The 27686-nt window shown below is 41.5% G+C and overlaps 2 protein-coding genes across 2 annotated transcripts; both read left to right on the top strand.

The window, feature by feature from the left end:
- The first annotated feature begins 1011 nt into the window (after nt 1-1011).
- BTBD1 (BTB domain containing 1) lies at nt 1012-12884 on the top strand. The gene is made up of 8 exons (XM_089539026.1): nt 1012-1568; nt 2878-3034; nt 4623-4728; nt 5575-5772; nt 8221-8413; nt 9316-9403; nt 11602-11748; nt 12169-12884. Exons 1-8 carry the CDS (start codon nt 1126-1128, stop codon nt 12325-12327), a joined length of 1491 nt encoding a protein of 496 aa, XP_089395152.1. The 5' UTR covers nt 1012-1125; the 3' UTR covers nt 12328-12884.
- Nucleotides 12885-16722: 3838 nt separating this feature from the next.
- Nucleotides 16723-23882, top strand: CUNH15orf40 (chromosome unknown C15orf40 homolog). The gene is made up of 4 exons (XM_089537871.1): nt 16723-16876; nt 18664-18790; nt 20808-20935; nt 21566-23882. The coding sequence occupies exons 1-4, from the start codon at nt 16793-16795 to the stop codon at nt 21656-21658; spliced, it is 432 nt and encodes a 143-aa protein (XP_089393997.1). The 5' UTR covers nt 16723-16792; the 3' UTR covers nt 21659-23882.
- The last annotated feature ends 3804 nt before the right edge of the window (nt 23883-27686 follow it).

The raw sequence follows: 27686 nt of genomic DNA, 5'->3' as shown, positions 1-27686 counted from the left end.
TCTCTCCGCAAAGGGGGGGGGGGCAGGGGATCCCTGGGGGGCTGAAGGGCAGCTGCCACTCACCCGCCTCCCACCCTTTCTCCAGACCCCCTTTTCTGGCGCCACAGCATCCCCATCCCATGCAGCCAGAAAGTGGGGTTATTGGGAGAGACCCCAAGAATGGCCCTGGTCCAGCCCCGCCCCTTCTGCCATGCAGGAACTCTCAGTCGAAGCATCGCCCATTGACAGATGGCCATCCAGCCTCTGCTTCGAGACCTCTATGGAAGGAGGCTCCACTGCACTCCGAGGAAGGAGTGTGTTCCACTCTCGAACAGCCCTAAGCCAGTTGCCCCCCAACAAGCTGGGCACTCCGTTTTGGAGGCCAGGCTGAGTCGACCCTGAACAGCCCCTGCCTGGGATCGAACTCGCAACCTTGTGGCTGAGAGCGAGCGGCTGCAGTGCCGGCATTTAACCACTGCGCCACCAAGCCTTCCCGGTAGCTCCAGGAAAACCACTCTTCTATCAGTTCCTAGATCTATGCTCATGTGGGCAGGGCTTCACTGGGCGGAGTTATTAATACGTTCGCGTTTCAATGCGCCTGCGCAGAAGAAGCCTGCGGGCAGGGTCCGCCCATTGTGAAAAGAGAGGTCGCGAGTGCGGCTGCGCAGACCTGTGCCGGGGGGGGGCTAGTAATGGCGGCCGCGGTGCGCCTTCATAAAAGCCCATCCATTGTGAGGCGAGTGTTAGTAGGGGCGGCTTCGGTGCGCCTGCGCAGAAGCAGCCTGATAAAAGGCCCCGCCCATTGTGAGGCTAGTACGAGTAAGGGCGGCTTCAGTGGTAGTGCGCATGCGCAGGAGTAGCCTGCGGGAAGGCTCCGCCCATTGTGAGGCGAGAAGTGGCCAGTGCGCCTGCGCAGATCTGAGGGGCTAGTAATAGCGGCCATAGTGCGCCTGCGCAGAAGCAGAGTACGGTAACGGGAAGGCCCCGCCCATTGTGAGGCTGCAGGTGGTGAGTGCGGCTGCGCAGAGCTGAGGCGCTAGTAATGGCGGCCACGGTGCGCCTGCGCAGAAGCGGAGTACGGGAAGACCCCGCCCATTGTGATGCGAGTATTGGCGAGTGCGGCTGCGCAGAGCTGAGGGGGCAGTAATGGCGGCCGCGGGCGGCCCTGAGGCGACGGTGGCGGCTACAGCGACGACCGAGGGAGCAATGGCGGCGGCGGCGGCGGCGGCGTCGGTTCCTGTGGCGGCCCCCACAGCGGCTGCAGCCCCAGTATCGGTGCAGCGAGAGCCTGTGTACAACTGGCAGGCCACGAAGCGGTCTCTGCGGGAGCGCTTCGCCTTCCTCTTCGCCAACGAGCTGCTGAGCGACGTGCGCTTCGTGGTGGGAAAAGGGGGCCCTCGCGCCGCAGGAGGAGGAGGCGGCGGCGGCGGCGGAGGGGGGCCTTCCCAGCAGCGCATCCCCGCCCACCGCTTCGTCCTGGCCGCCGGCAGCGCCGTCTTCGACGCCATGTTCAACGGAGGCATGGCCACCACCTCCGCGGAGATCGAGCTCCCCGATGTGGAGCCCGCCGCCTTCCTGGCCCTCCTCAGGTCCGGGAATACTTTGTCATTACTTAGGATGCATCCACACTGGAGAGAGAACCCGGTTTGGCACCGCTTTAACTCTTTCCTGGCTCAAGGCTATGGAATTCTGGGAGTTGGAGTTAGTTGTGGGCCCGGAGCGGAGCGGGAGCTAAAGAGTTAAAGCGGTGCCAAACCGGGTTCTCTCTCCAGTGTGGATGCAGCCTTAATTCAATCCAGTGATTCCCAAACTCTGGCCTCCGAGGGAGTTTGGACTTCACCCCCCAGAATCCCAAACCATCGGGTGCCTCCTGTTGCATTCTGGGATTTGCAGTTGAGCATTTAGGGACATTTAGGATATTCAGCCAGAGAGCTCTTAGGCCTCACTGGACTACAAACCCCAGGATGCAACAGGAGGCAGTCGGAGCAGTCAAAGTGGAATAGCAGTGCTGTATTTCTGTCACTGGAGACTTAGTCAACCTGTGATGCCCTCCTTTTCCTCCTCACCTTCTGTCTAGCTGGCGGGTTTTTATTGCATGGGAAGGAGAGTGAAGGAGGTCTGGAGAAAGACAAGGCTTTGGGTGTTGGTTTGCAGCAGTAAACAATAAATAAAGTATCACCCTGGAAAGAAGGGGGTGTTCTACTCCTGCCAGCCCTATTGTAAGCTATGTGTGCCTGGCTGCAACAGGAATGCTAAACGGTTGCCTCCAGAATCCCTTATTTCATGAACAGCTACACAGACAGGAAAAGAGGAGAGTAGATAAGCCTGCTTTATCGGCTATTGCCATCATGTTTTAAAAAAACAAACAAACAGACCGCAAAACCAGCAACATAGATCTCTAAGTGGAAGCCTTCAAATGGCCTCTGCAAGCATCAAAGTATTATTGTTTTCTTTCTCAAGGCGTAACTGACCTGGTTCTTTCATTTCACATGTATATATTCTTGGTCTTGGATAAAAGGTTTCTTAAGACATGTTGAACTGCCCTCCCTTTTTGCGCTGTATAGGGTCCTATCCTATTGTTTCTGTGCTATTTCTGTCTGTTTACCAAATTTTCTGTTAAAGAAGACATACATAGGAGCACATCTAGGTGTATCTGTGCTTGAACTGGCATTTGAAACTGCACCGCTTGAAGCTGCTCTGAACAAGATGGGGAAGAATGTCACCTTTCTTGTTTCTCTTTTTCCTTTCGCTTCAAAACAGCGTCTGACCTTTCATGTTTGAAAAAGAATCCTTTTTGTGAGAGAGGTGTGCTGAGCTCACCCAGCTTTGCTATTTAAAAACTGCATTAATTGGTATGGATCAGATAACTCTCTTAATCTTATCTTCTTTTATCTCTAGGTTTTTGTATTCAGATGAAGTTCAGATTGGTCCTGAAACAGTGATGACCACTCTCTACACAGCCAAGAAGTATGCTGTCCCAGCCCTGGAAGCTCACTGTGTAGAATTCCTTACTAAGCACCTCCGTGCAGACAATGCTTTTATGCTACTTACTCAGGTAATTCTCCTTACGCTGAGCTGCTGTAAATATAGATGTATACTCGGTCAGCTAATTTAAAGTACTTTCTGCCTTAGTTTAATGCACATACTGTACATAGCAGAGCAAATCAATTGTGGATAATGCCAGAAAAATTAAAAAATATAATACAACCTTTTGAAATTAAAATGACCAGTTTGGGTTTTTGTTTTTGTTTTGGTAGATGATTGTTCTTAAATTTGGATTATTAGATTTGGGGGCACAGGTTCCATCCCCCCCACAAAGTCCTCTCAGTTTGCTGAAAGCCTCAAAATAAGAAGGAATTTGTCTAGGTCGCTGAATTCAGATGGTTGCACAAGCTGCAGGTTGGATAGGAGAGCTGGGAATGAGCCCTAGGCTTCAGATCTTTCTGCTGCCTGTATATATGTGGCTAAATGGCTAAATTAGCTTCCTTTTTGGATCAGACTGTACTGTACAGCTGAATAGAAACAGGTATGTTGAATTTCCAGATCAGGACTGCCTGTTAGGTCTGGTTCTGATTCACTGTGTGTGGGCCTCATCATAGGTAGGGCATCAAAGGTGCTTTGAAAATATACGTTTGAACCCGTAAGCTGTAGTTAATTTGCATGGTCTATAAAATTGGGAAATGTGGTAGGAAAAAAATTCCTGATTTCCCCCCCCTTCAAGCATGCTGTGGATAGAAATCAGGATGGGGAGAGTGCTGTTCATAGTCTACGTTCAGTACCTCAGTCATCATTTTATAGCCCTCAAACTCCCAGACCTCCCCATTCCAAAACTCAAGACTACACCTGAACATCCACAAAACATAATGGTTTGGTTCCTTTGCCTCCACTGCCCCCAGCATGAAAGCTGGTTGTATTTGGGATGGTTCTCAGAATTGTGTAGCTATGGGCAGGAGGAAGTTGTCCTCGCCTCCACAGTTGGCCACCCCAGATAGAAATATTAGTTATTATCAACTTCTAACATTTAATTAATAAATTCAGTCATTTGTAAACTTCTAGCTTCTTTAGAATTTTAAATGATCCTAACAATTGATGTTTACCAGATGATTATCTGAAAATACAGTTGCAGCTTATGCTCAGTACTTCCATTAGACCTGGTGGGAGCTCTTTCTAAGGAAGCGTGCATACATTCCAGTTACTTTGCAGATTGCTCCTAACTTCAGTGAGAAAGACTGGAAGCACACTGTGCAATTTTGTGGCCCTTCTCTTCAGAGTAAGGGATTTTCTTCTTCTTCCTTAAGTATGGCCAAGTGTTCTTGGTAGAAACAATATTAACTGTAATTAAATGTGCCTGAGATAACCACTTACCAGGTTTCTGAAAGCAGATTTTAACTCCAGGTTCAAACCTTGGGTTTATATGGGAACCCTGAATAGCAACTGCCAGCATGACTAAGGTTGAGAGAAATTGATGCAGGAACACATTATACGCAAAATTTCTTAATGCAAAATGCTAACATGAATTTGAGCTTATATCAGTAAAACCTATTTTCAATATTTGTTGTCGTTGGACTAGGTTTCTACTAGCTGTCAGGTCTACCTTGAAATACTGAATTGACCCATTAAATTTTAACAAATCTTTTTTATAGGCTCGTTTATTTGATGAACCGCAATTGGCTAGTCTCTGTCTTGACACAATAGACAAAAGTACAATGGATGCAATAAGTGCAGAAGGCTTTACAGACATAGATATAGGTAAGTCACCCTTAAACTTTGTTATTTTTGAGGTACCAGGCCAGGGGTTGGGAAGCCATTGCCTTTTGGCTGTTGCTGAACTATAACTCCCTCTTTTCTGACTGTTGGACATACTAACTGGGAGGGATGGAAGTTGGAGTCAGACAATATCTAGAGAACCAGGTTTTTAAATTAATATGTTAGCCTGAGTAGCCATTTTAGAAGGGATTAGTTATGAATAGGTTTTGTGGTTGCTTTTATGCACGTTTCACTCAGAAAACCAGTGGAAATTGTTTTCATTAGATTTAGCACTGGGTAAGAGTATGTTTATAGGACAGCAGCAAATGTCAAACTCAGTTAATGAAGGATAGTTACGTAAAACTAGCTCCAAATAAGCAAGTAATATCTAAAATAGCAGTTCTTACTCATGATTTGGCATGTAATACCAGTAGCCAGCATGGTGTAATGGTTTGAGTATTGGACTGTGACTCTGAGGACCAGGGTTCAATCCCAGCTCAAGCCATGAAACCCACTGGGTGACCCTGGGCAAGTCACATGCTCTCAGCCTCAGGGGAAGGCAATGACAAATCTCCGAACAAATTTTGCAAAGAAAACCCCCTGATAGAGTCGCCATAAGTCAGAAAGAACTTGAAGTCAAACAACAAGAACAAATACAGCAAGTATCGTTTTACTAATACATGGTTCATATGCTGCCTTCATAGTGGAAGAAAGTGAGGTTAATACCAGTTTAACCAGAATCTAGTCTCCCTTCTTCAGGTCAGACGCACATGTCCGATAAACTTGTGTAACTGCAGAAGTTAAAACATTTCTTTAAGCTTGCAAATTACTTTACATTTTTTCCTTTAGATACATTGTGTGCAGTATTGGAAAGAGACACGCTCAGTATACGTGAGAGCAGACTTTTTGGAGCTGTTGTTCGCTGGGCCGAAGCAGAATGCCAAAGGCAACAGTTACCAGTCACATCTACAAATAAGCAGAAAGTACTTGGCAAAGCCCTGTCCTTAATCCGTTTTCCACTGATGACAATTGAAGAGTTTGCAGCTGGTAACATGATGGTTTACTTTCTTGGTGTATGAAAAGAAAAGAAAGTTTGCATAACACCTTCAGATGCAATGTACAAAGTGTGTAAAGGGATCACTGTTTATTACTAGTAACTAATTTATTTGTTTAGCACTATGTCCATTAATGCCATAAAAGCAGGGGGGAAATACAGCACATTTTGCTTCTTTCTAAATGGGTTTGGTCTTTCAGCAATTTCACAGGGTTCTTGCAGTCTGATTCTATTTATGCGTGTTTAGTTAGAAACAGATTTCATTGATTCTAGTAGGACATACTTCCCAGCATTTGTACATAGAACTCCAGACTTTATTGTTTGTTAGGTACTGTATATGTCAAATCGGCTCTGCAGTTTTTAAAATTCACAGTAATACAGTTTTCCCCATTCAGATACCATCAAGATGTGTTAGGCTGCAATTCCCCTTTATAGTCTTTAAGACGTCTGGAAGGCACCAGGTTGGGAAAGTTTACTATAGCATATTTATCCGTTGCAGATAAGATTTAAGTTGCCAATACCAAGAAGTATCCCCTTACTCCTCCTGCTGCTTCTGGCCATATGGGTATGCTTAAGTTTGATTAGCAAGACAAAAAGAGTTGTCTCCATACTGCTGACATACTGGGTGTCTTCAAGTCATTTTCAACGTATGGTGACCCAATTGTGGAGGTTTTTTTGTTCAGAGGAAGTTTGCCATTGCCTTCCACTGAGTCTGAGAGCATGCGTTTGTCCAAGATCACCCATTGGGTTTCATGGCCAAGCAGGGATTGAAACTTGATCTTCAAAGTTAGTCCAACACCCAAACCACTATAACACAGTAGCCTCCCTACTACTGACATAATGTGGCATAAATCACATTGGAAGATGAGCAAGTGAAAGTCTCTCTAATGTGTCATTAAATCATGTGTTAACAATTCCTGATTAGAGATGTGGGCAGAGTTGGCATCTTGGTTTGTGATAAGGTTTTGTATACATGTCCTTATCTGTGTGTCTTCTTCTAAGTAAGTAATTGTTTGAGGTTTGGAGGCTGTCTGTACGCAAGTAAAGGCCTGCCAGCAAGAGCCCTTGAGAAGGCAGTGGTCCAGAATAGGTTGCAGTTCATTGATGATATGTCTAAGCAGTCTCAGTTTGGAGCCATATGTCACCACTAGTGGAGTTCTGTCATTTTCTATTCTCGGTCTGTTCTGTGTAATAGATGAGTCCTGGATACAAGTTTTACCTTGTCTATTTGGGTTTTTTTACTTTATGTGGTGGGTATTGGGGAATACTTGTTTTCATCCCATGTTTGGTGTCCCTGTTTTGTGGGTCTGAGCAGATGCAATTGCATCAGAGGACTGTGGACCTGGTGGTGTGTTCAGGGTGGAAGCTGGAGACATGTAAATATATGTAGCTGTCAGTGGGCTTGAGATATAGTGTGGTGCTTAGATATCTGTTATGTAGCTGTACTGTACTAGCGAACTTTTTCTGTTGACAGTTCCAGGTTGAGATTGATGGTGGGGTGGAAGTTGTTGACACACTGGGGGAATGTCTTGAGTGACTCCTCTACATGAGTTCAGATTATGAAGATATCATCAATAAACCTCAGGAAGTGGAGAGGTTTCTAAGTGCAGGAGTTAAGGAAACATTGTTCTAGGTTCTTTATATTGTTAAATAAATAAATAAATAAAATAAAATAAAATAATAGGTCATCCATGAGGATGTTGGCATATTATGGTACCATGTGTATGTCCATAGCAGTACTAGTAACTTGAAGATATATGTTATTACCAAAGGTGAAGTAGGGAGACTCAACCTGTATAAGATGTATATGAAATATAAATGAATTTCATGTTTAGACTTGGATCCAAGATATCTTATTATGCAAATACAAATATTCCAAAATCCAAAACACTCCTATTCCCAAGCATTTTGGATAAGGGAGACTCAGCCTGGCTATTTGTCTTAAATAACAATACTTGGGGGTATAGCTGTTGAAATGTATGGGCTTTTAAAATAAAAGTACATTTTTGTGGTATGTTCATTTCATTTTGTATGTTGTAATAAACAATCTGTAAAGATGAACCAGATTATCCTATTGGATAGCTCACACTGTTAAATAGTATTGTGTGACTGTTGCTGCATTATGCAAACCAGTTAAACCAGTATAATTGAATTTTTCATCTTGTTTAATCTTAATGTGTTAAACATGGCAGCATACACTCTTATTTAGGGACCATCACAGAAGATAAAATCCTTAACAGTTTTCTCTTGAAAGTTGTATGGGTTTTTTTGTTTTTGTTTTTTGTTCTTTCACTGCCCATTTTAATTAACTGAACACCTGCGATGTAGCAGGGTATATGTGTGTGTCAATAGGCTTGTATCTAAGTTACTTCGGAAGCATTTCTCAGTTGGCTGCATAGTATAGAACATGCTCAGCTCAGTTGCACTACCTTTCTTTCCAGGTCCTGCTCAGTCTGGAATTTTGTCAGATCGGGAAGTAGTAAATCTCTTTCTGCATTTTACAGTCAACCCTAAACCTAGAGTTGACTATATTGACCGACCAAGATGCTGTCTTAGAGGAAAGGAATGCAGCATAAATAGATTTCAACAAGTGGAGAGTCGTTGGGGTTACAGTGGAACAAGTGACCGGATCAGGTATGGGTCACTCATTTTCAGGAGAAATCATGTGATTTGCCTGACAGACAAGAAAATCTTTCCAGAATTCTGCCTAGTTAGCAATTTAGTAGAGGCCTCAAAAGTTTGCTTATTTTATTTGTAAAGTTTTCAACTGGCCCTTCAGCCTCATGAATTCCAGGGCAGCATACAATGGAAAAACAATATAATGCACACAACATAATTAATCTTCATCTTGTATGGATCATTGTTTAAAGATTATAGATGGTACAGGTCAAAGTTTTGCTCCATTGAAATCTTAAGCAAAGTCATCAAACCAACCAAGCCAATACTGGATAAATTTTCTAGTAGAACATAACATTTCAAGAGGTGTTTGCCAAACTTGTAATGTGAAGTGGCCTGAAGTTTTCTGGTGGGAAGAGATCTGAATTGGGCAGTGGTGCTGAGGGGGCTCTTGCTTCTTGTCCTTATCCATCAAATAAAGAGAAGTTAGAGCACATTTCTCTTATCAAAATCTTGATAGTAAAGCTGGTTAGAAGGCACTGCTTTGAGTAAATATTATTTGAAAATAGTTTGGCATATACAGTGGTACCTCGGGATACGAATTACCCAGGTTACGAAATTTTCAGGATACGAAAAAAATTAATTTAAAAAAACTGTTTCGGGTTAAGAAAGTTTTTTCGGGATACGAAAAAACTTTTGGTGCTTTTCGGCGCGATTTCGCACCAAAGAGCGGCTTTTCCCCATTAGCGCCTATGGGGATTCGGCTTGCGAAAGCCTTTCGGGTTACGAAATTGACAGCGGAACGAATTAATTTCGTAACCCGAGGCACCACTGTATTAGAAAAATGTACCAAAATTTACCATTTTCTCTTCAAGAGAAATGACTTCATTCTGTTCCCCCCCCCCCCCCCTTCTTTTAAGGTTCACAGTGAATAGAAGAATTTCAATTGTGGGATTTGGATTATATGGATCTATTCATGGACCCACTGATTACCAAGTTAATATACAGGTACCATTGTTTTCTAACAATTTAATGAATGATGTCAAAACGTATATAGTTCATTAACTTAACTGACTTGGCCAAGGATGTTCGGCCGGATGAGTGTCATTTAGAAATGATATAGCAGCAGAATGCTGAGGTAGGTCTTCCTCCAACATGGTTCTGTGGGACAGATGTTTCACTCAGGATTGTTCTCAGTTTCTGTAACATTTAAAATGTTTCATAGAATACTGAGGCTTCTGTCTCTTTATTCCTCTGCCTTCCCACCTGGTGTGCAGTTCTGTCTAAACCTCCACTAAAGATGAGGACTTCCACAAACCTCACTTATTGCACCAAGAATAAGGGCTTTTTTATTCCCACTTCAACCACCAACATAAGGACTTCCTCCCATCCCACCTATGTGACTACCACTGTGAGGACTTAATAGATGTTCTCAAGGTTCCTGTACCAGATGTTATACAACTTCTATCCTCACAAGACACCTAATGTCTCTTCTCTGCTGCACAACAGACATGGCATCTGAACCCAGTCATATATGTCTTGCATTCCCAGAGACCAAAAGAGTGTGATACAAAAACAGTACTTTATAAACAGAAGTGCAATAGCATCAAAGAAAACAAACAACAGTGATACTTTTATTTGGCCAAAAAAATGCACAAAATACATGGTGCAAACTTTCAAAGCTCCACTGGCTTCTTCATCTTTAAAAGAATCATACAGGAGAAAAAAAAATATAAAATGATGATATAAGTCACAGGCCTGCATTTTCCCAAGGTGTTTTGATGTGTTGTTCTCTAGAGGGATATCTATGCAAGCAGCTCTTCCTCCTGTCCATTTGGCACTGGGAACAAAGCATTCCAAAGTCCAAGAGATAAAATTTGAATTCCATTAGCAATACAAAAAGTACTTCGTCTGAGATCCAAGATGTCTCCATCCTTTGTGAGGTCACAGCTCCCTTTGCTCACCAGAGAACATTTAATCTCTCAAGACATTAGGAAAATTTTAGGTACTGTTTTGGTAATACGTGCCAAATGTAGTCCCATTTTTTAAAAATGATTTACCTTTGTTGCAGGTAGAAACCCCAAACAGTAAAATCCCAGTCTGTTGACTCTCTCTTTAAGATTCCCTGTAGCAGTTAAAATGTGTTCTGTTCACATCCAGGTAACATGTTTGGGGTAGTGGTGTTGGCCACATATCAGAAGTTTAACATAACAAAAGAAATTAATAATTTAAGAATTCAAAGCACAGAACAGTACACCAACAACACCTTGAGAAAATACAGGCCTGTGACATAATTTTATATTTTTTTTCCTCCTGTATAATTTTTAAAACACCTTTTTTTCACACTCTAGCTAACACAGACTCTTAAACATCACTCATTTATTCCTAAACCTGACTGACCCTCTCAAACCAAATCTCATTCATTCACTCCACACTCCACTCACTGTTTTACTATACCAACTGTCATTCACCAACTATCATTCACTGGCCATATTCAGATCAGTCCACCAGTCATCATTCACTTCCAACATCCCATTCTCTCACCTCCTTCCCACCAACTCCTTACATCATCATCATCATCATTATCATTATCATTATTATATAAAACTTTTTAAATGACCTCACAAACACCACATACCATCCTCCTAGTAGTGCATTTCAGAAGTGACTGCTTTTGTATTTCTGCAATGTTTTGAGTTAGAGAGAAATACTTGGGCCTTGAAAACTAAACTGCGTGTCTGAAATCCTTTTTAGATTCTCAATGTTAAATCATTATACAAGTTCTAAAATTTAAAGAAAGTGGTGTAGTTATGAAATTATTCTAAAATTGGGGACCAACCACAGGAAAGGCCTATGTCTGATTGCCATCTGCTTTACATGTGATGGTGGGGAAGAATAAAGCTTGATCTTGAGCGCCCTGAATTGTACCCTGTAAAAAAAAAAATACATAGCCAGCATAGATCTTTTAGAACTGGTAAGGCAATTTTTCACTTGCAAGAGATGGTATGTTATTCACATGTGCCAATTAAAGTTCTTATCTTTATATATGTTGGGTTGTGAAAGTTCTGCTCTTTGGAACCATGGGATGGAGTTGAAGTATGAGTCAAGAAATAGAAGAGTTGAATGGGTTGTCAGTGGCATAAATGTCCTCTTAATATATTTTCTGAAAGAAAATCACAGGTGTCTTGCTTTGTCTTTTGCTACAGATCATTGAATATGAGAAAAACCAGACACTAGGACAAAATGACACTGGATTTAGCTGTGATGGTACAGCCAATACCTTCAGAGTTATGTTCAAAGAGCCTATAGAGATTCTACCAACCGTGTGCTATACTGCTTGTGCAACTTTAAAAGTGAGACATTTTAATTTGAAGACTGTGTAAACATGTCTTTATAATTCAGAGTCCTGTTAATAACACCAAGTTATATGTGCTGTAGTATGTTTCTTGCAGTGATAGTTCTTTGCAGCTATAAATGTACTACAGCTCAGAGAGCATTCCAGGTTTGCTAATTAACATGCAAAATAATTGGATGTATATGCTGCATTTTTTAGTTTTCTTCTACCAGTTTTATTTTGGTTTTATAATAGGATTTTATTTTATATGCCGCCCAATCACTGGGAATAATTTCTTCTTTACTATTTTTTTTATTCTGTTGTTGCTGTGTTTTTAGTTGTATGTATTTTTAGCAGACTGTTTACCACTTAGAGACTATGGATACTTTACAAGTTTAATCTCTCAGTCCAATATGTCATTTCTATTGTTTGTATTTAGGGCCCAGATTCTCATTATGGCACCAAAGGACTGAAGAAAGTAATCCATGAATCTCCTGCTTCAAGCAAAACTTGCTTTTTCTTTTTTAGTTCGCCAGGTAACAACAATGGCACATCAATAGAAGATGGACAGATACCAGAAATAATATTTTATACGTAACTTCAAGTAACTGAAATAAAGCAGAAAAAACAAATTGACTTTTTAAAGAATGGACCAATGGGAGATATGGAATACTGTGAATCTTTGTAAATACATGAGCTCAGATGTGTTACTGAAAATGAAGTATTGTACATGGACGGTACTAAAAAAGTATTCACTACTCCAATAGCAGTATGCAGCCAAATCATTCTTGAACTAAGATATTCTTATCTGTACATAAATATTTAACTTGATCACTTTAAATGTACTATCCATAACTTGGAAGCTGGAGCAGAATATTTGTTTTTCCCTCCCTGAAATAATCTTGCTGAAGATGGTCTATCATGTGTGGATTAGGATGACTGTGTACTTGTAAACTGAACTTTTAAAAACAACTAAACCAAACACTAAATTTGCAATGAAAGTGTGAAGCAGATTTAAGATTGATACAAATTGCATCTGTAATTGTACTGGATACAGTGTACATAAACATAATCAGTTTTGTTGTGTACTGGGAAAAAGTTAGAAGTCAGTTGTATGAAGCAGTTCTTTAAATATAAAGTGAAGAGTGGAAGAAATATTGTCTAGTTTTGTGTATAGCCAAAAACAATCTTAAATACTGTGACTCAAAGGTAGACTAGTGTAACGGAGGCTAATTTTCTTCTTGGGGTGGGGAGTGTGTTTTGAACCCTCCAAACATCAAACAAACAGCTGAATTTTGAAACCAGACATTACTTCCAGTTGTGACCTCTGGGTTTGACAGCTGATTTGGAGGGTTCTTGAAGTACATTTGCCACTAGAAGCCTCCAGAAGAGAGATGTGACCATTTGTGGAACAAAAAAGGATCCCAAGGTTCATAAAAAAAATGAGGTGAGAGTCAAAGTTTTGGGGCAGGTGTGCAAAAAGCCCCCCCCCTGGGGCCTCATGCAGTCCACAGGACACACAATTCTTTTATTTTAACTTTATCTGGACACACTGTTCATGGATATATGGTTGCACTGTAGCATAATGAGTATGGGAAGATACTGGTTAGGACTAATACAGCAGTTGAGGTGTCAAGTTGATTAATGCACTACAGAAATAATCCAGTTTGAGTCTGCTTTAACGGCCCTGGCTCATTGCTCAGGAATCCAGGGAACTGTAGTTTTGTGAGACATTTAGCCATCTACAAGAAACTACAATTCCTGGGATTCTCTAGCAATGAACCAGGGCAGTTAAAGCAGTCTCAAACGGGATTATTTATGCAGCATATTTTGGACCTTCCTTTCCTTCCATGTGGCCATATCACGAACATCCTAAATGCCTTTGCATACAGAAATATTAATATTGATTTTACTCTCTTACAAGGTCATTGTCAGGAATCTACTCATTGTTAAACAAGCAAACCTCAAAAGCTTGGGAATGTGAAGTGTTGCTCATTGTCAAAATATGCTAGATTAGAGAAAGATACTGATGAGCATTCTGTAGATTAAACATTTCCAGTCTTCTGCCCTCCAGATGTGTTCACTACAACTTCTCTCAGTCCTAGCCAGCGTGACTAATGTCTGAAGATAGTCGTGGGGCTTGTTTCTAGCACACCCGGAAGGACATCAGATTGGAAAAATCTATTGTAGCAGACAATTTTATAACAGTTTAATACCATCTTCGGTGCTGTAAGGCTGGAATCCTGTTTTTAAACACTTCTGCTGATGTATCTGCTTGTGGTGGTGTCCTACGATCAGGTTGTAAGTTTTCACTGTTGTAGCTGTTTGGAGCAGGCTGCTCTAAAAGGAAACGGATAAATCCCACACCAGCTTATGCTAACCTATTTATTTGAAAAGCAACGAGACAGCATCAGAAAAAAATATACTGACTTGGGGAACCAGGAAGCATTAAGGTAAAGAACAAATGGTTGTTCCTGATGTTGCAGCAGCTCCATAACTTACCTTAACACAGTGAAAGACATTGCGATAAACACATTTGGTGTGAAGGTAATGTGCATGAAAGGTAGACTATCTTCAACCTCCTGTTTGTAAATTAGAATACAATTTTGCATCTTGCACATTTGTTGTAGTGCCTGCCCTCGAGTTGACCCCAATTTGTGGCAACCCTGTGGATGAAACATCTCCAGGGCCTTGACCTCCTTGAGTGTAGCCATCTAGCGTGCGGTCTTCCATCCTTCTACCTTTCCTAGCATTATTGTCTTTTCTAATGAGCCATGCCTCCTCATGATGCAGCCAAATTATAACAGCCTCTGTTTCATCATCTTGGCTTCCAGGGAGAGTTCAAGCTTGATCTGTTCAAGGGTGCCATCCTCGGTATCCTCAACACTCCTCCAGCACCACATCTCAAATGAGTTAGTCTGCTTTCTTCACTGTCCAACTCTCACATCCATACTTGGGGATGGGGAAGATGATGTCTTGGACTATTCTAATTTTAGTATCCAGTTGTATATCTTTGCACTTTAGGATCTTGCTTACCACTAGTTCTTTCATAGCTGCCCTTTCCATTCTTATCTTACTGTCTTACCCATAGTAGAAGTCTGGTTCTCACTGAGGGTCAAGTCCGTATTGAATGATTTCAGATTTGAAAGAGGTAAGGCTGACTGAATTTCCTTTCACATAATCCACCATCCCGGAACTACTCTTGTGCATGAACTATAATGAAGGCCTTGCCTTTTCACTAACATGAAAACCATTATGTCTTGTATTTCTTCAAGTAGTTTCTGACTTTGGTGACCCTATCATGGGGTTTACTTGGGAAGACTTATTCAGAGGTTTGCCATTGCCTTCCTCTTGAGGGTGAGAGAGAGTGACTTGCCTAAGATGATCAGGTGGCTTTCTGTGGACTGGCAGGGATTCAAACCCTGGGATCAAGAATCTTGAGTCCAAAGGTAGTAAGCTCTTTGCTTTCACTTTATAAGGGGAAGAAAAAGGATGGACCTTTTGTCCCCATGTTCTTAAAAATCACCATTAAAGATGTAAAATGGCAAATCTAATCCTGTTTTACAAACTTTGGGGAGGAATTGTAACCTGATAATAAAAATAGCCTGAACCATGGGCAAGGATATTTTAAAAGAGCATTTGAGTACAGGAAGAGTCCATTACCTTTTTTTTGGACATGAAACATTACTTTAATTCTTTTAATAGTATTCAAAGATACCGCCATGTTAGTTTGGATCAGTGTAAAAAGGATTCTTATATCCCCTTTGAGACTAACCGGGGATGCATCTGCACTGCAGAAGTAATCCGGTTTGACACCACTTTAGCTGCCATGGCTCCCATTGTGGGAGAAAGGCAGGATAATAAATCATTGAAATAAATAAAGTGCTATACAATTATGGGAACTGTAGTTTGTTATTGCATCAGAGCTCCGCTTCCAAGAATACCATAGTATCAAGACATGGCAGTTATGTGTGGTGTCAAACTGGGTTATTTCTGCAGTTAAGGATGCAGAAGCAGCCCAGGAGAAAGAGGTTTGTAGCGTAAGTTTTGGTTGATTCAGTCTATGCTACAATTGAAAAAGGATGTTGAGAAGCTGGAGCCATGTGTCCAAAGGAGGGCGACTAAAATGCTGAAGGGCCTGGAAACCATGCCTTATTATGAGGAGAGACTTAAGGAGCTGGGTATATTCAGCCTGGAGAAGAGAAGGTAAGAGGTGATATGATCGCCCTGTGAATATGGGAAAAACACGAATAACAAAAACATGTTTTGACCTGAGAGGACACCTCCCTAGGAATCTCTAGGTCCTCCAGTGCAACTCTGTGGCCAACGTCCAACAGACACTGACCACAGAACTGCGCTGGAGGAGCTACAAAGACCTAGTAGAGTATCCTCTCTAGGTCTTTCAGTGCAACCTTTAGTTAAAGTTGACCATAGAGTTGCACTGGAGGACCTAGATATTCCTAGAGAGACCATATTAACCAAATCTCTGAATAATCAAAGCTGCAACGGTCCAAGCTGCAAATATGGAGGGATGAGTGTAATAATAATAATAATTATTATTATTTCTACCCCGCCTCTCCTATAAGATCGAGGCAGCTTACAGTAATAAAAACCATACAATAAAATAAATCCCATTATCCCCTCCTCCTTAAAACAGATCAAAACCATTAATTCTAACATGACAATAGATACAGTAATAATAATAATAATAATAATAATAATAATAATAATAATAATAATAATAATACAGTTAAAAATACAATTCAAACAACCAGAGACAGGAAACAAGGAAACAGAACATCTTGGGACAGGTCACTAGAGTAGCCCATATCAACCCATCTCCATATCAGTCACACTCTCTCAGCCTCAGAGGATGGCCATGGCAAACCCAGTCTGAAGGAACTTGATAAGAGAACCCCATGACAGGGCTGCCATAAGTGGAAAACAACAATAACTACCACTTTGTGGCGGAAGGGGGCGCCCTTTCCCTGCAGAGCAAGGCTTCTCAATTTAAGGCAAGGCCGCTGTGGCCACCGGAAGTGGAGGCGAGCAAGAGCGACGCCATGTTGAGTGTGGCCTTCCCTGCTCCCAGTCGCCTCTTCAGGTCGTGGGTCCCTCTCCTGGAGGCCACCAGGATGCCCAAGAAGGTAGCCATGGCTTCGGATTTCGTTGTGGTTTGTTGTTGTTGTTGTTGTTGTTGTTTCCCACTTAAGGCGACTCTATCATGGCCTTTTCTAGCCAATGTTTGTTCAGAGGAGGGTTTGCCATTGCCTTCCCCTGAGGCTGAGAGAGTGTGACTAAGGTCCAGAACACACTTTGAGACCGTTTTGACTGCCCTGGCGCAGTGCTAGGGAATCCTGGGAGTTGTAGTTTGTTGTGGCACCAGAGCTCTCTCTGACAGAGAAGGCTAAATGTCTCAGATAACTACACTTCCCAGCATTCCTTAGCACTGAGCCAGGGCAGTTAAGGCAGTCTCAAACTGGATTGCTTCTGCAGTGTGTTTTGGACTTTGCTGGCTCTTATTGCAGATTTAATCCATGCATAAAGTGATACTTAATTTATGGTCTGAACAAAGCTCTCAGGAGGGTTTAAATATAAACTAAAAGCCAGGCAAGAGAGTCCCAGACTGCATCCACACTACAGAAAATAATCCAGTTTGGCACCAGTTTTACAGCCACAGCTCATTGCCATGGAATCTTGGGATTTGTAGTTTTGTGAGACATTTTGCCTTTGTCAGAGAGCTCTGGTGCCACAATGAACTGCAGTTCCCAGAATTCCATAGCATTTGAGCCATGGCAGTTAAAGTGGTGCCAAACTGGATTATTGCTGCAGTGCGGATGCAGCCCCTGAATCTTACATGGCGGTAGAATTCAGGGCTGGAGCCTTGCTAGCCTGGAAAATTCAGTTTGCAAAGGGGTCTTGTGGCACCCAGGACACTCACTGAAAGAGAGACAACAAAGGTCGAAAACACACTGCAGAAATAATCCAGTTTGAGACTGCTTTAACTTCCCTGGCTAGGTGCTATGGAATTCTGGGAACTGCAGTTTTGTGAGACTCGCAAGGAAAGGGGGATAGGGAGGTAAAATAAGAAACGGCAGGCCCAAATGCTTAATACAGGTCCAAACCACACTGTAGAAATAATCCAGTTTGAGACCACCTTAACTGCCCTCGATTAATTCAAAGTGGTCTCAAACTGGATTATTTCTGCTGCGTGTTTTGGACCACTGTGAGATTCATCTAGTCATCAGATTTAGTGAAAGTGTCAGCACATTAAAGGAAAAGTCATGCAGTAAAGAGTTTAATGGCACATTATATGTTGACTTATTTTGAGCTTTTTAAAATCTGCTTTACAGGGAAAGGCTATAATAGTGTCAAATTAAACTTGTATCTGATCCGTGTTTATTCACTAAGTCCTATTGTACTCAGCTTTTCCATAAATCCAAAGCAATGCATATCAACTCAAAGGAAGTCCCAAACATCACGTCTCAAAACGACGGAGCACAAGAGTTGCTCAAAGAGCAAGACTTGGCCCTGATCCCTCCTCCTCCTTCCTTTCCCAACTTTTTTTTAATGTGTAAAATTTACACATGTGACGAGTTACATACTAAATTTACTTAAATAAGCATGTTCTAATTTGATTGACACAACTTACAACAATCAAAGTGGAATAATAGCGCTGTAACACTGTAGAGTGATACTGATTCCCAGTTCATGTCTCATTTCTTCTTAGCTAGCCACTCTTTCAGTTTCAGGTGCCTTCCATGTGTTTTCAATTTACACCAAATTTATCAGTTGCATTTGAAAAATACATTATTATTATTTTTTGGTGGGGGGGATTGAAATCTTTTGAATCAGTAATTGGTAATATTTTTAAAGCTTTTATTTCTACAGTAGTTTCAGATATTCTATACTGATTTCTTTGTTTTCCTTTAAGGGAAAGGCACAGAATAAGGAAACAGTGAAATCCTCTGTTTCTGTGAGCCCTGTGGCAACTGATAAAAGTGGCTGTGTTACTATCTCTGTTCATGCCAAACCTGGATCTAAACAAAATGGTGTCACAGGTATGTTGAAAATAGTGGATACAGAGATTATGTATGTATGTATGTGTATACAACGTTCAATGTATTTGTTTAAAACACGGGCTTGTTTCCAGCAGAGACAGATAACTTTAGGTTTTCAAAGTTGTCTGCCTCTTCTGGAGTTGGATTGATTCATACAACCATCTTGTACACAAAACCATATTTTATTTAACCACTCAACTGATAGCCAAAGGCAACCAGGAATTTCATGCGAGTGAATGCATGGACTAACAAGAAGAACAGAAGGATCTCTTCCTTTCTGTTCCCTCAATCGTCTTGGTTTCTGCAAGAGGAAAGGTAAGACTTACGGCAGAGGAAAGGAAAGACTGTCCTTTAGCTTTATTCCATCTCCAGAGGAGGCCAGTGTTCTGCTTTTCTATACCGTCTGCAGAATAGAGGTCTTCTGCCCTGTTACCAGTATAGAAATGCAAGCTACAAGCCACTTATAAAGCTAGTTAAAAATGCAGGGTAGTAATTGTGAAGGCTTATTTACTAAACTAATCTAGTAAAATGATTGCCAGTACTGGGCCCATCTGTTGCACTCAACTTTTCAATCTCCATCCCTCAGTAATAAGGCCATTAGCCATGGAGAGTTGGGGGAACTAGAGCTGTGCCCTGCAGAGATATAGAAGCACGGTGCAAACTCTCCTTAATTCCCCCCCCCCCCAATAATATCTACATCACAGATGTACATTAAAACATTAGATCCATTAAAGCAGTATAAAAATACAGGATATGAACCACAATTAAAAAAATTAACATAGCTTAAGCATGATGAGATGGTCTTTGTATGATATCAGCATGACATTAAAGCTCTCTTTTCAGTAGGCACTGTACTTGATGGGAAGAACAGAGGCTTTACTGACTGTGTCACTTTAGGTTCTAGCATCTGTAGAGAAAGGTCCAAAACACACTGCAGAAATAATCCAGTTTGAGACAGCTTTAACTGCCTTTGTTCAGTGCCAGGGAATCCTGGGAATTGTAGTTTATTGTGGCACCAGAACTCTCTGACAGGGAAGGCTAAATGTCTCACAGAACTACAGTTCCCAAATGTCCCTAGCACTGAGCCAGGGAAGATAAAGTGGTTTGAAACTTATTATTTTAGATTATTTCTGCAGTGTGTTTTGGACCAGAGTTTACCAGAGCATGCTCTTGAGGATTTCAGAGCGCGCATAAGTGAAGTCAGACTTTTGATTCTGTGATTCCAAAGTATAATAAGATTAAAAAAACAACACTCTGACCTGGTTTTGTAAATGGAACAGCAGCCAAATGTAATTGTAACATACAGTCCAAATTAGTCAACTAGCAGCCATATTCTGAAGTGACTGTGGATTCTCTTACTATCTGTAGAGGTAGCTCCTACTCTAACAAAATGCAGTAGTCTAGTCCCAAGGTTGCGAGAGCATGGATAACTGGTGCCAAGATGTAGAGACAAACAAAGCTGGCTCACCAGCCCAAAGAAGCAGCACACAAACACACACCATATCAATGGTGCACTCCAGGATTGGAAACCTGCTTCTTCAGTGGGAACACAACCCCATCCTAAACAGGATGAACCTCTCTATACCACACAGATGAATCACCTACCCAACAGCACCTTGTTTTTATCTTGGTTCAGTTCATTAGCAGACAACTAGTCCATTACTCTGGTTGTGCTGCCCCACTCAAATTAGATGAAAAAGAAGAGTAGACTGTTATTTCCATATTAAAGGTCCCTTATGACAGCTCTACAGATGTTCTTACTCAGCAGTTTCATGTAAGTTAGGGGTGGTAAACTTGTGCCTTTCTAGGTGTGGCATCACCCATGATTTCTAACCATTGGCTAGCCTGTTTAGGGAGGATGGGAGTTTCAGTGCCACTAGTTTTCTATCCTTGCTGTAAATGTCATGCATATAAAAATCTTAAATGGCATTTCAAAAATAAAATCTTTACGGTTTGAGCTGAACAAAAAGCCTGAGGGATACAAATATAATATATAATTCTAAATCATTTGTTACAGATCTGAGTGCCGAGGCAGTGGGTGTCGCCATTGCTGCACCTCCTTCTGATGGAGAGGCCAATGCAGAGCTGTGTCGCTACCTCTCAAAGGTCCTTGAAGTGAAAAAGAGCGAGGTTGTATTAGAGAAGGTACAGTGTTGGTAACATGTTGTTACAGTGCGTCATGGGTTCTTGAATTTTTTCTGATGACCAGTGGTGAGGGGTCAGTCTGCCAACTTCCAGCATACCAGCAAAATTAGTAGTAGTAGTAGTAGTAGTAGTAGTATATGTTTTAACCCAATTGCAAATAATTTGAAGTGGAAGATTCTTATTCATTTGCCTTACAGATGGTTTTTATAAGGACTGTTTAATTTATTGATTTGACTTGATTTCTGTTTCACTGTTCTCCCAATATGGGATCCAGAATGGGACTAGGAATGGCTATTTAACCAAAGACCTTAGGAACAGTGAGAGAGTTAGTCTCTACATTGAGGGGAGTTTAATGGGAACTTGTAGAGTGGGTCTTTTTGTTCATTCTGTTCTTCTAGTACCCATGCACTACTCAGGACTCTGCATACAACAAATCAAAATGACAGTGTACTGTAATATGAATGATAGCGTTCAATAAAAATACAATAGAGGCAGGAACCACAGACGATAGTCAGAGAAACTTAGATTGGCCTAAGGTCACCCATTTATCAAAAATAATATGCTTTCAGAATTCCCCTGTATTAGAACATCTTCATATGAGAAATCCTGTTTGCTTTTCTGTTGAAACAGGGTGGCAAATCTCGAGAAAAATTAGTGAAGATTTTGGCACCATTGACACCTGATGAAGTTTTAGAGAAGCTGAGAAAAGAAGCAGCCAGCTGAAGCCATAAATGAGCAAAGTCTTAGCAAGTTTGTTCACTGGAAGCAAAGACAAATGAAGGTGTTACACAAGAGTACGTAAAAATAGATGACAGAGAACCTAACCGTGTTTCTACAGACAACTGCAAAGATTAATTTCATGCAGCGGTTTTTCATCTGTGGTCTATGGTGAAGACTTGAAGAAATATTATGAACTATTACAGATACAATAGAAAGAAAGACAGATATTGATCCCAAAGAGCAGGAGGTTTTTTTGCCAGTGATAGATATCGTTTGTACAAAGCTACATTACAAACTTTTGAGATATGTTTAAGTAAGTTTGAGATTTAGTAGCTGTGATGAAAATGTTCATAGATAAAATGAAGACCATGTTCATGGGAAGGAAGAGTTGGAGTCAGTCAGTGTTACTGAGTGACACTGACTGATGGATTTTGGAAAGATCACTGTAGACTATTGAAAATGATTGTGCTTTCTTCTTCAATTTCTGAGAATAAAAATTTGGTTATTGTCAGATAAATTTACTTTTCAGTGTTATCACAGTGAATTTCATACTAAAATTTCACATTTTAGTGAGCCTCAAGAAGGCAGGACTGGGTAAACTAGCCCCCAACCTGATATTTGTAGCCCATTAATAGTTTTGAAAGTGGACACAGCCCATGAAATGTCCTCAAATGTTCACCCAGGGACTTTAGGCTTCAGGGCACCTCAGATCTCTTTTGATCGCCAAATGGACAAAAATCAGCAGAACCAGCCAATAAATGCAAAAAGGTGAACTGGAAGTAGACATCTTGTCACTTCTGCAACAAATTTTTGGCAAGGTTTCTGCCAAAAATGTAATTATGGCCTACTGCTAGGTGAAAATTGGCACTCACTCCCACAACATTTGCCCAGCCCTTTAAAAAGGTCTTCAAAACAATCCTTTTTGAAAAAGAGCAAAGAAAATACAGGGTGCATAGGTGCTCATTTCTATAATTGGTAAAACATTTCTTCAGCATTTCTACATTTCCTTTAGTTGGAGACATAGTCCATAGTCCCTTCTTACTGTAGCTTTGGGGTCCAGATTTCCCCCATACCCTCAGGCTGCATAAAGTTTGGAAATGCCCAAAATTGGCCAGTGGTGGTTTTTAAAATCACACATGAACATGAACAGATGTTCTAAATTGGGGTTTCTTTGGGTTTGGGGACCCTTATAACCCTAAATGGAAAAGCAGCTGCTTGTGGAGTTCTCCAAAGGTGAAAAAATACTTTTGTGGGTAAAAAATGAACCAAGGCAACACTGCAGGTTGCATAAATAGTCTAGGGGGCACATAGCCCACACTTTGCCTACCCCTGGTTTTGGTAGTCATTTTTAACCCTGTAGTTCAGCTTAAATGGCTGCTTTCCTATTGCTCTTTATGCCTAATTAAAGGGTTTCTTCCTTCAAATGCTGCCTCTTTTCCTCTCTGATTCAGCCTCTCATCTGCTCTCTCTTTCCCCCCATTTGGCTCAAAACACACCCAGGGGCTCTCCTGTGCTTCTTTCATTCCCACTGCTCTCCCTCATCCATCTAAATAAGCATTGGCAAGTGACAGCCCTTTCAGTGATTTGTGGCAGCAGTTTTACTGGGAAGTAGTAGTGAGGCACTCTGTCTTCATTAGCAAGCCTTACCCTTATTATTTCCTCTATTATGTGCATCTAAAATAGCCCTGACCAGCTGAGCTCTGGTTTATTTCAGTTTCCTTTGCCTCTGCATCTTAATGGGTTAGCCTCTCTCTCCAAGCGCAGTTCTCTGTTAGCACTTCAAATCTAGCAGTTCAGTTTCCTTTTTCAGGGTTTTAATCCAAAAGGCTGCACTCTAGAATCACAGAATCAGAGACCCCAAGGGCCATCCAGTCCAACCCCCTGCCATGCAGGAACTCTCAATCAAAGCATCCCCGACGGATGGCCATTCAGCCTCTGTTTAAAGACTTCCAAGGAAGGAAACTCCACCACACCCTAAGGGAGTGTGTTGTACGGTCAAACTGCTCTTACTGTCAGGAGATTCCTCTTGATGTTTAGGTGAAATCTCTTTTCCTGTAGCTTGCATCCATTGCTCTGGGTCCTAGTCTCTGGAGCAGCTGAAAACAAGCTTGCTCCCTCCTCAATATGACATCCCTTCAAGTATTTAAACAGAGCTATCCTATCACCTTTTAACCGTCTCTTCTCCAGGCTAAACATACCTAGGCCCCTTACAGACAGGCCAAAATAAAGCTGCTTCGGGCCACTTTGGAGGTATGCTGTTTAAATGATGCATGCATCCTAAGAGTCCAGAAGCCACACCAAAGCCACAATCCATTCTTAAGGACGAGAGCACAGCTTTTGTGTAGCTTCCAGACTCTTAGGACACATGCATCATTTAAACAGAATACCTCCAAAGTGGCCCGAAGCAGCCTTATTTTGGCCTGTCTGTATGGGGCCCTAGATTCATAAATTGTTCTTCATAGGGCATGGTTTCCAGACCCTTCACCATTTTAGTTGCCTTCCTTTGGATATGTTCCAACTTGTCAACAACCTTTTTGAATTGTGCCCAGAACTGGACACAGTGTTATTCCAGATGAGGCTTGACCAAAGCAGAATAGAGTGGCACTATTACTTCCTTTGATCTAGACACTATACTTCTGTTGATGCAGCCTAAAATCGCATTGGCCTTTTTAGCTGCTTCATCACACTGCTGACTCATGTTCAACTTGTGGTCTACTTGGACTCCTAGATCCCTTTCACATGTATTGTTGTCAAGCCAGGTGTCCCCCCGTCCTCTGTCTATGTCTAACGAAGAAAGAGTCTTTTGTCTGATGAAGTAGAACCATCTACAAACTTTTTCCTCTCAGTTAATCTCAAAGGTGCCACAAGACTGCTTTGCATTCTTCACAGAGTGAGCATAGTTTGGGGTGAAAGAGGGACAGAGCCTTGTGTACTACTTCAGTCATTGAGGAATGGCCAAATATAAATAATGAAAGAGCAGGGGACACATCTGGAGATCCTTTACCACTTGTCTCTCCTAAGAACTCCATCTTGGCAATGTGAATATTTAGCAAGGCCCTTATATCTCTTATAACCAGGCAGCTTCTTGTCTTGCTGTTTAGAATAGATCTGGGCTTTTATGACTCCCTGCTAAGATTTGCCCTTTAACAAAGTGCACCCTTTGCTGCTTCTAATGCTTTTGACAGCTCAGGATCCAGAGTACATTTCAGATCTTGGCAGCCCAAGAAGCTACATCCTGTTATGAGCAAGAATTGTAAGCAAAACTACCAGAAGGCATTTCTTTCCCAAAGCGAACTGTCATGCAGCCTCTTGGCTACTCCTTGATGCAAAAAACAAGAAAAGTACAAGTCTGACCCTAATAACTTGCCGCTCTTTCATTTTCCTCTAGAAATCCATTACTGCGCTTGCTGCTCACCGAAAGGCATCAGCAGTTGTGTTTCACATGGGGCTTGTTCAGTACATTTGATTCAGCTAATTTCTACCTTTAATCAGGATGCTCCATTTTAGGCCAGTCACCTTGGTGCTCAAATTGGGTTGCTATCCTCCTGAAGCTATTTAAAGCTCAAGGACACATAAAAAGTCTAGACTCTGCTCTTGCAAACCATTCTTTTACTTTGTGAGCTGAGGGTCTGCAGGTCACAGGGAGCCCCCACAACAAGGGATTTTATCTGAGTCTTGGTCGAATTTTAAGGATGGGGAGGGATTGCATTTTTCAATTTGTAATCGACTGTAACTAGTTCACATTGCCATTTTAACATCTTTACTTTTTTGAGGGAGCAGGGGCTGTGTGCATAAGATCCTAACCTGCCCTGAATGCATTAATAAAGCATTAGTAGTAGTACAGTAGTAGTAGTATATGATAGCAATAGCAAGAATTAGTGGGATTTGCCTACATGCTGAATTAACATTCAGTAACTGTTTCAATAAATCTGGATTGTGTGAATGTCCCAAGACTTCCTTGGAGGTGGCCCCATCCTATGGCATTTCGTTTTATTAAATGAACTTGCTCCGTCAGTAGCTGCTTTTAAGACGACTTGAAAATATCTTTAATTTCTCCAACTTGTAATTTTAAAAAATATTGTGGTATTTGCTGCTGCTAGGAATTTGTCACTGGATTTTATTTTTAAATGATTTACACTGAAAATTCTTTTTATAAAATGCTACTAAATTTTACTGTGTCCATACTGCAATTCTTCTGGAGCAGACCAACATGTTGAAAATGGTCTCGGAGGTATTTTATGAAAAGGAAAGAGGAGGAAAATGAATGCTGTACAGTACTGCTAAAATGGCCCCTAAAACCACCTGAAATGGAAATCGATTTTTGCAACACAAAAGTTACATTTTCCACCCTAAACCACTGTCTGGAGACTACAAACATCCTGGAGAATACACAAGTATTCCTTTAACTGGCAGTTAGGAGATTGTTGGGAATGTTTCTGCCTTGGGCAATTTCCCCAACATCATTGCTGGCTGCTGCCTATTGTAGCTTTATAGTGGTTTTCCCATTAAGGCAGTGCTCTGCAGAATTGCTCTTAAAAGATAATGAGTCTTCAGTGTAAAATTGGAGTGTTTTGTGCCAGTCTTGTTTGGATTGCTTGTAACCAGTGCAGTGCTCTTGGGGAAAAGAGCACTTTCCCAACATGACAAACAAACATCATCATGGCATGCTTTATACAACATAAGGGTATATTGTGTTGGTTTTTTCCTGTGCAGAGATCACCTCTGTCTAAGGTAGCCTTGCAAATAAAGCTGCAGAAATTGTTAGCCTGCAGTTTGTTTATTTTACAGTGGTCCTTCCACATTCGCTGGGGTTAGGAGTGAAGGACTCCCCATGAATGTGGAAAAACACCAAATAAGAAAACACTATTCTTTTTACCTAAGAGAACAACTCTCTAGGGATCTGCAGGTCCTCCAGTGCAACTCTACGGTCAACATCTGCCAGAAGTTGACCACAGAAACATGCTGGAGGACCTACAAATGCCTAGATAAGTGTTTTCTCTAGGGACTTCTAGGTTCTCCAGTACAACTTTATGGTCAACTTCTGGCAAAGTTGTGTTGGAGGACCTAGAGATTCTTAGAGATAACATATTAAAACCACAACTAATCAAATCTGCCAAAGTCAAAGCCACAAATGTGGAGGGCCAACTGTAATAATAATAAAAAAGACAACAGAAAAGGTTATCTAGGGAGGGAAATGGAGAAAACAGGTAGTCTTTCATTCAGGCTGCAATCCAACATCCGCTCAGTGTAGTCTAAATATCTACAAGCAGAGATACGCTGCAATAGCACTACAAAACCCCCGTTCAGAATAGCAACATTGCACCGCACACGTCAATGACTGGGTGCCATTGTGCAGTGCTCAACATTGCTGGTCGCTCAAAATTACTGTATGCACTAATAATTACAGTATGTACTCTATGCGCAACTCTGCTTCCACTGCTGTCAGCAGAATACATTTGTTGCATCATAGCAAATATGATGCATTTATTGCATACTTTACACATATGGGTATGCATATGTCATTGAAGAGAGCCAGTATGGTGTGAGCATTTGAGCACTAGACTACAATTCTGGAGACCAGGATTTGAATCCTGGAAACCCACTGGGTGATCTTGGGCAAGTTCTCAGTTCTAATAGATGAAAAGCAATTTTTCACTCATCACCATTCAGAATTTCTTCCATGGAAGCAAGACGGGTTAAAATTCCTCAGCCTGATGGGAAGAGCAAGGTAGCTGTTTTGAGTCCCCTGTAGAGACAGATATTTAGAGCAGCAAGGTATGTGAATTTATCCATGCCCTTAAAAAAAAAAACATAAATGAATTTCATATTTAGGCTGGGGCCCCATCACCAAAGTATCTCCAAAACACTCCTGGTCCCAAGCATTTTGGATAAGGGAGACTCAATCTTAAATAAGTGCAGAATTTGGTCCCATTGCTGGAATCTTTATACCAAGAAACTATCAGGCACTCCCTAAACTGGAAATTCCAGCATTCTGTAGGATGGAACCATGACAATTAAAGTGGAACTGTAC

The sequence above is a fragment of the Sceloporus occidentalis genome, unplaced genomic scaffold (genome assembly GCF_023333645.1).
Source record: "Sceloporus occidentalis isolate IW3139 unplaced genomic scaffold, rSceOcc1.0.p SCAF_9, whole genome shotgun sequence".
NCBI classification, from domain to species: domain Eukaryota; kingdom Metazoa; phylum Chordata; class Lepidosauria; order Squamata; family Phrynosomatidae; genus Sceloporus; species Sceloporus occidentalis.
This window is presented reverse-complemented; position numbering and strand designations above follow the sequence as displayed.

Coding starts and splice junctions, on each gene's coding strand:
- BTBD1 (XM_089539026.1), top strand. CDS start 1,126: ATGGCGGCCGCGGGCGGCCCTGAGGCGACGGTGGCGGCTACAGCGACG. Junction 4,729..5,574: donor CTTTACAGACATAGATATAG/GTAAGTCACCCT, acceptor TTTTTCCTTTAG/ATACATTGTGTGCAGTATTG. Junction 8,414..9,315: donor GGAACAAGTGACCGGATCAG/GTATGGGTCACT, acceptor CCTTCTTTTAAG/GTTCACAGTGAATAGAAGAA.
- CUNH15orf40 (XM_089537871.1), top strand. CDS start 16,793: ATGTTGAGTGTGGCCTTCCCTGCTCCCAGTCGCCTCTTCAGGTCGTGG. Junction 18,791..20,807: donor TAAACAAAATGGTGTCACAG/GTATGTTGAAAA, acceptor CATTTGTTACAG/ATCTGAGTGCCGAGGCAGTG. Junction 20,936..21,565: donor GCGAGGTTGTATTAGAGAAG/GTACAGTGTTGG, acceptor CTGTTGAAACAG/GGTGGCAAATCTCGAGAAAA.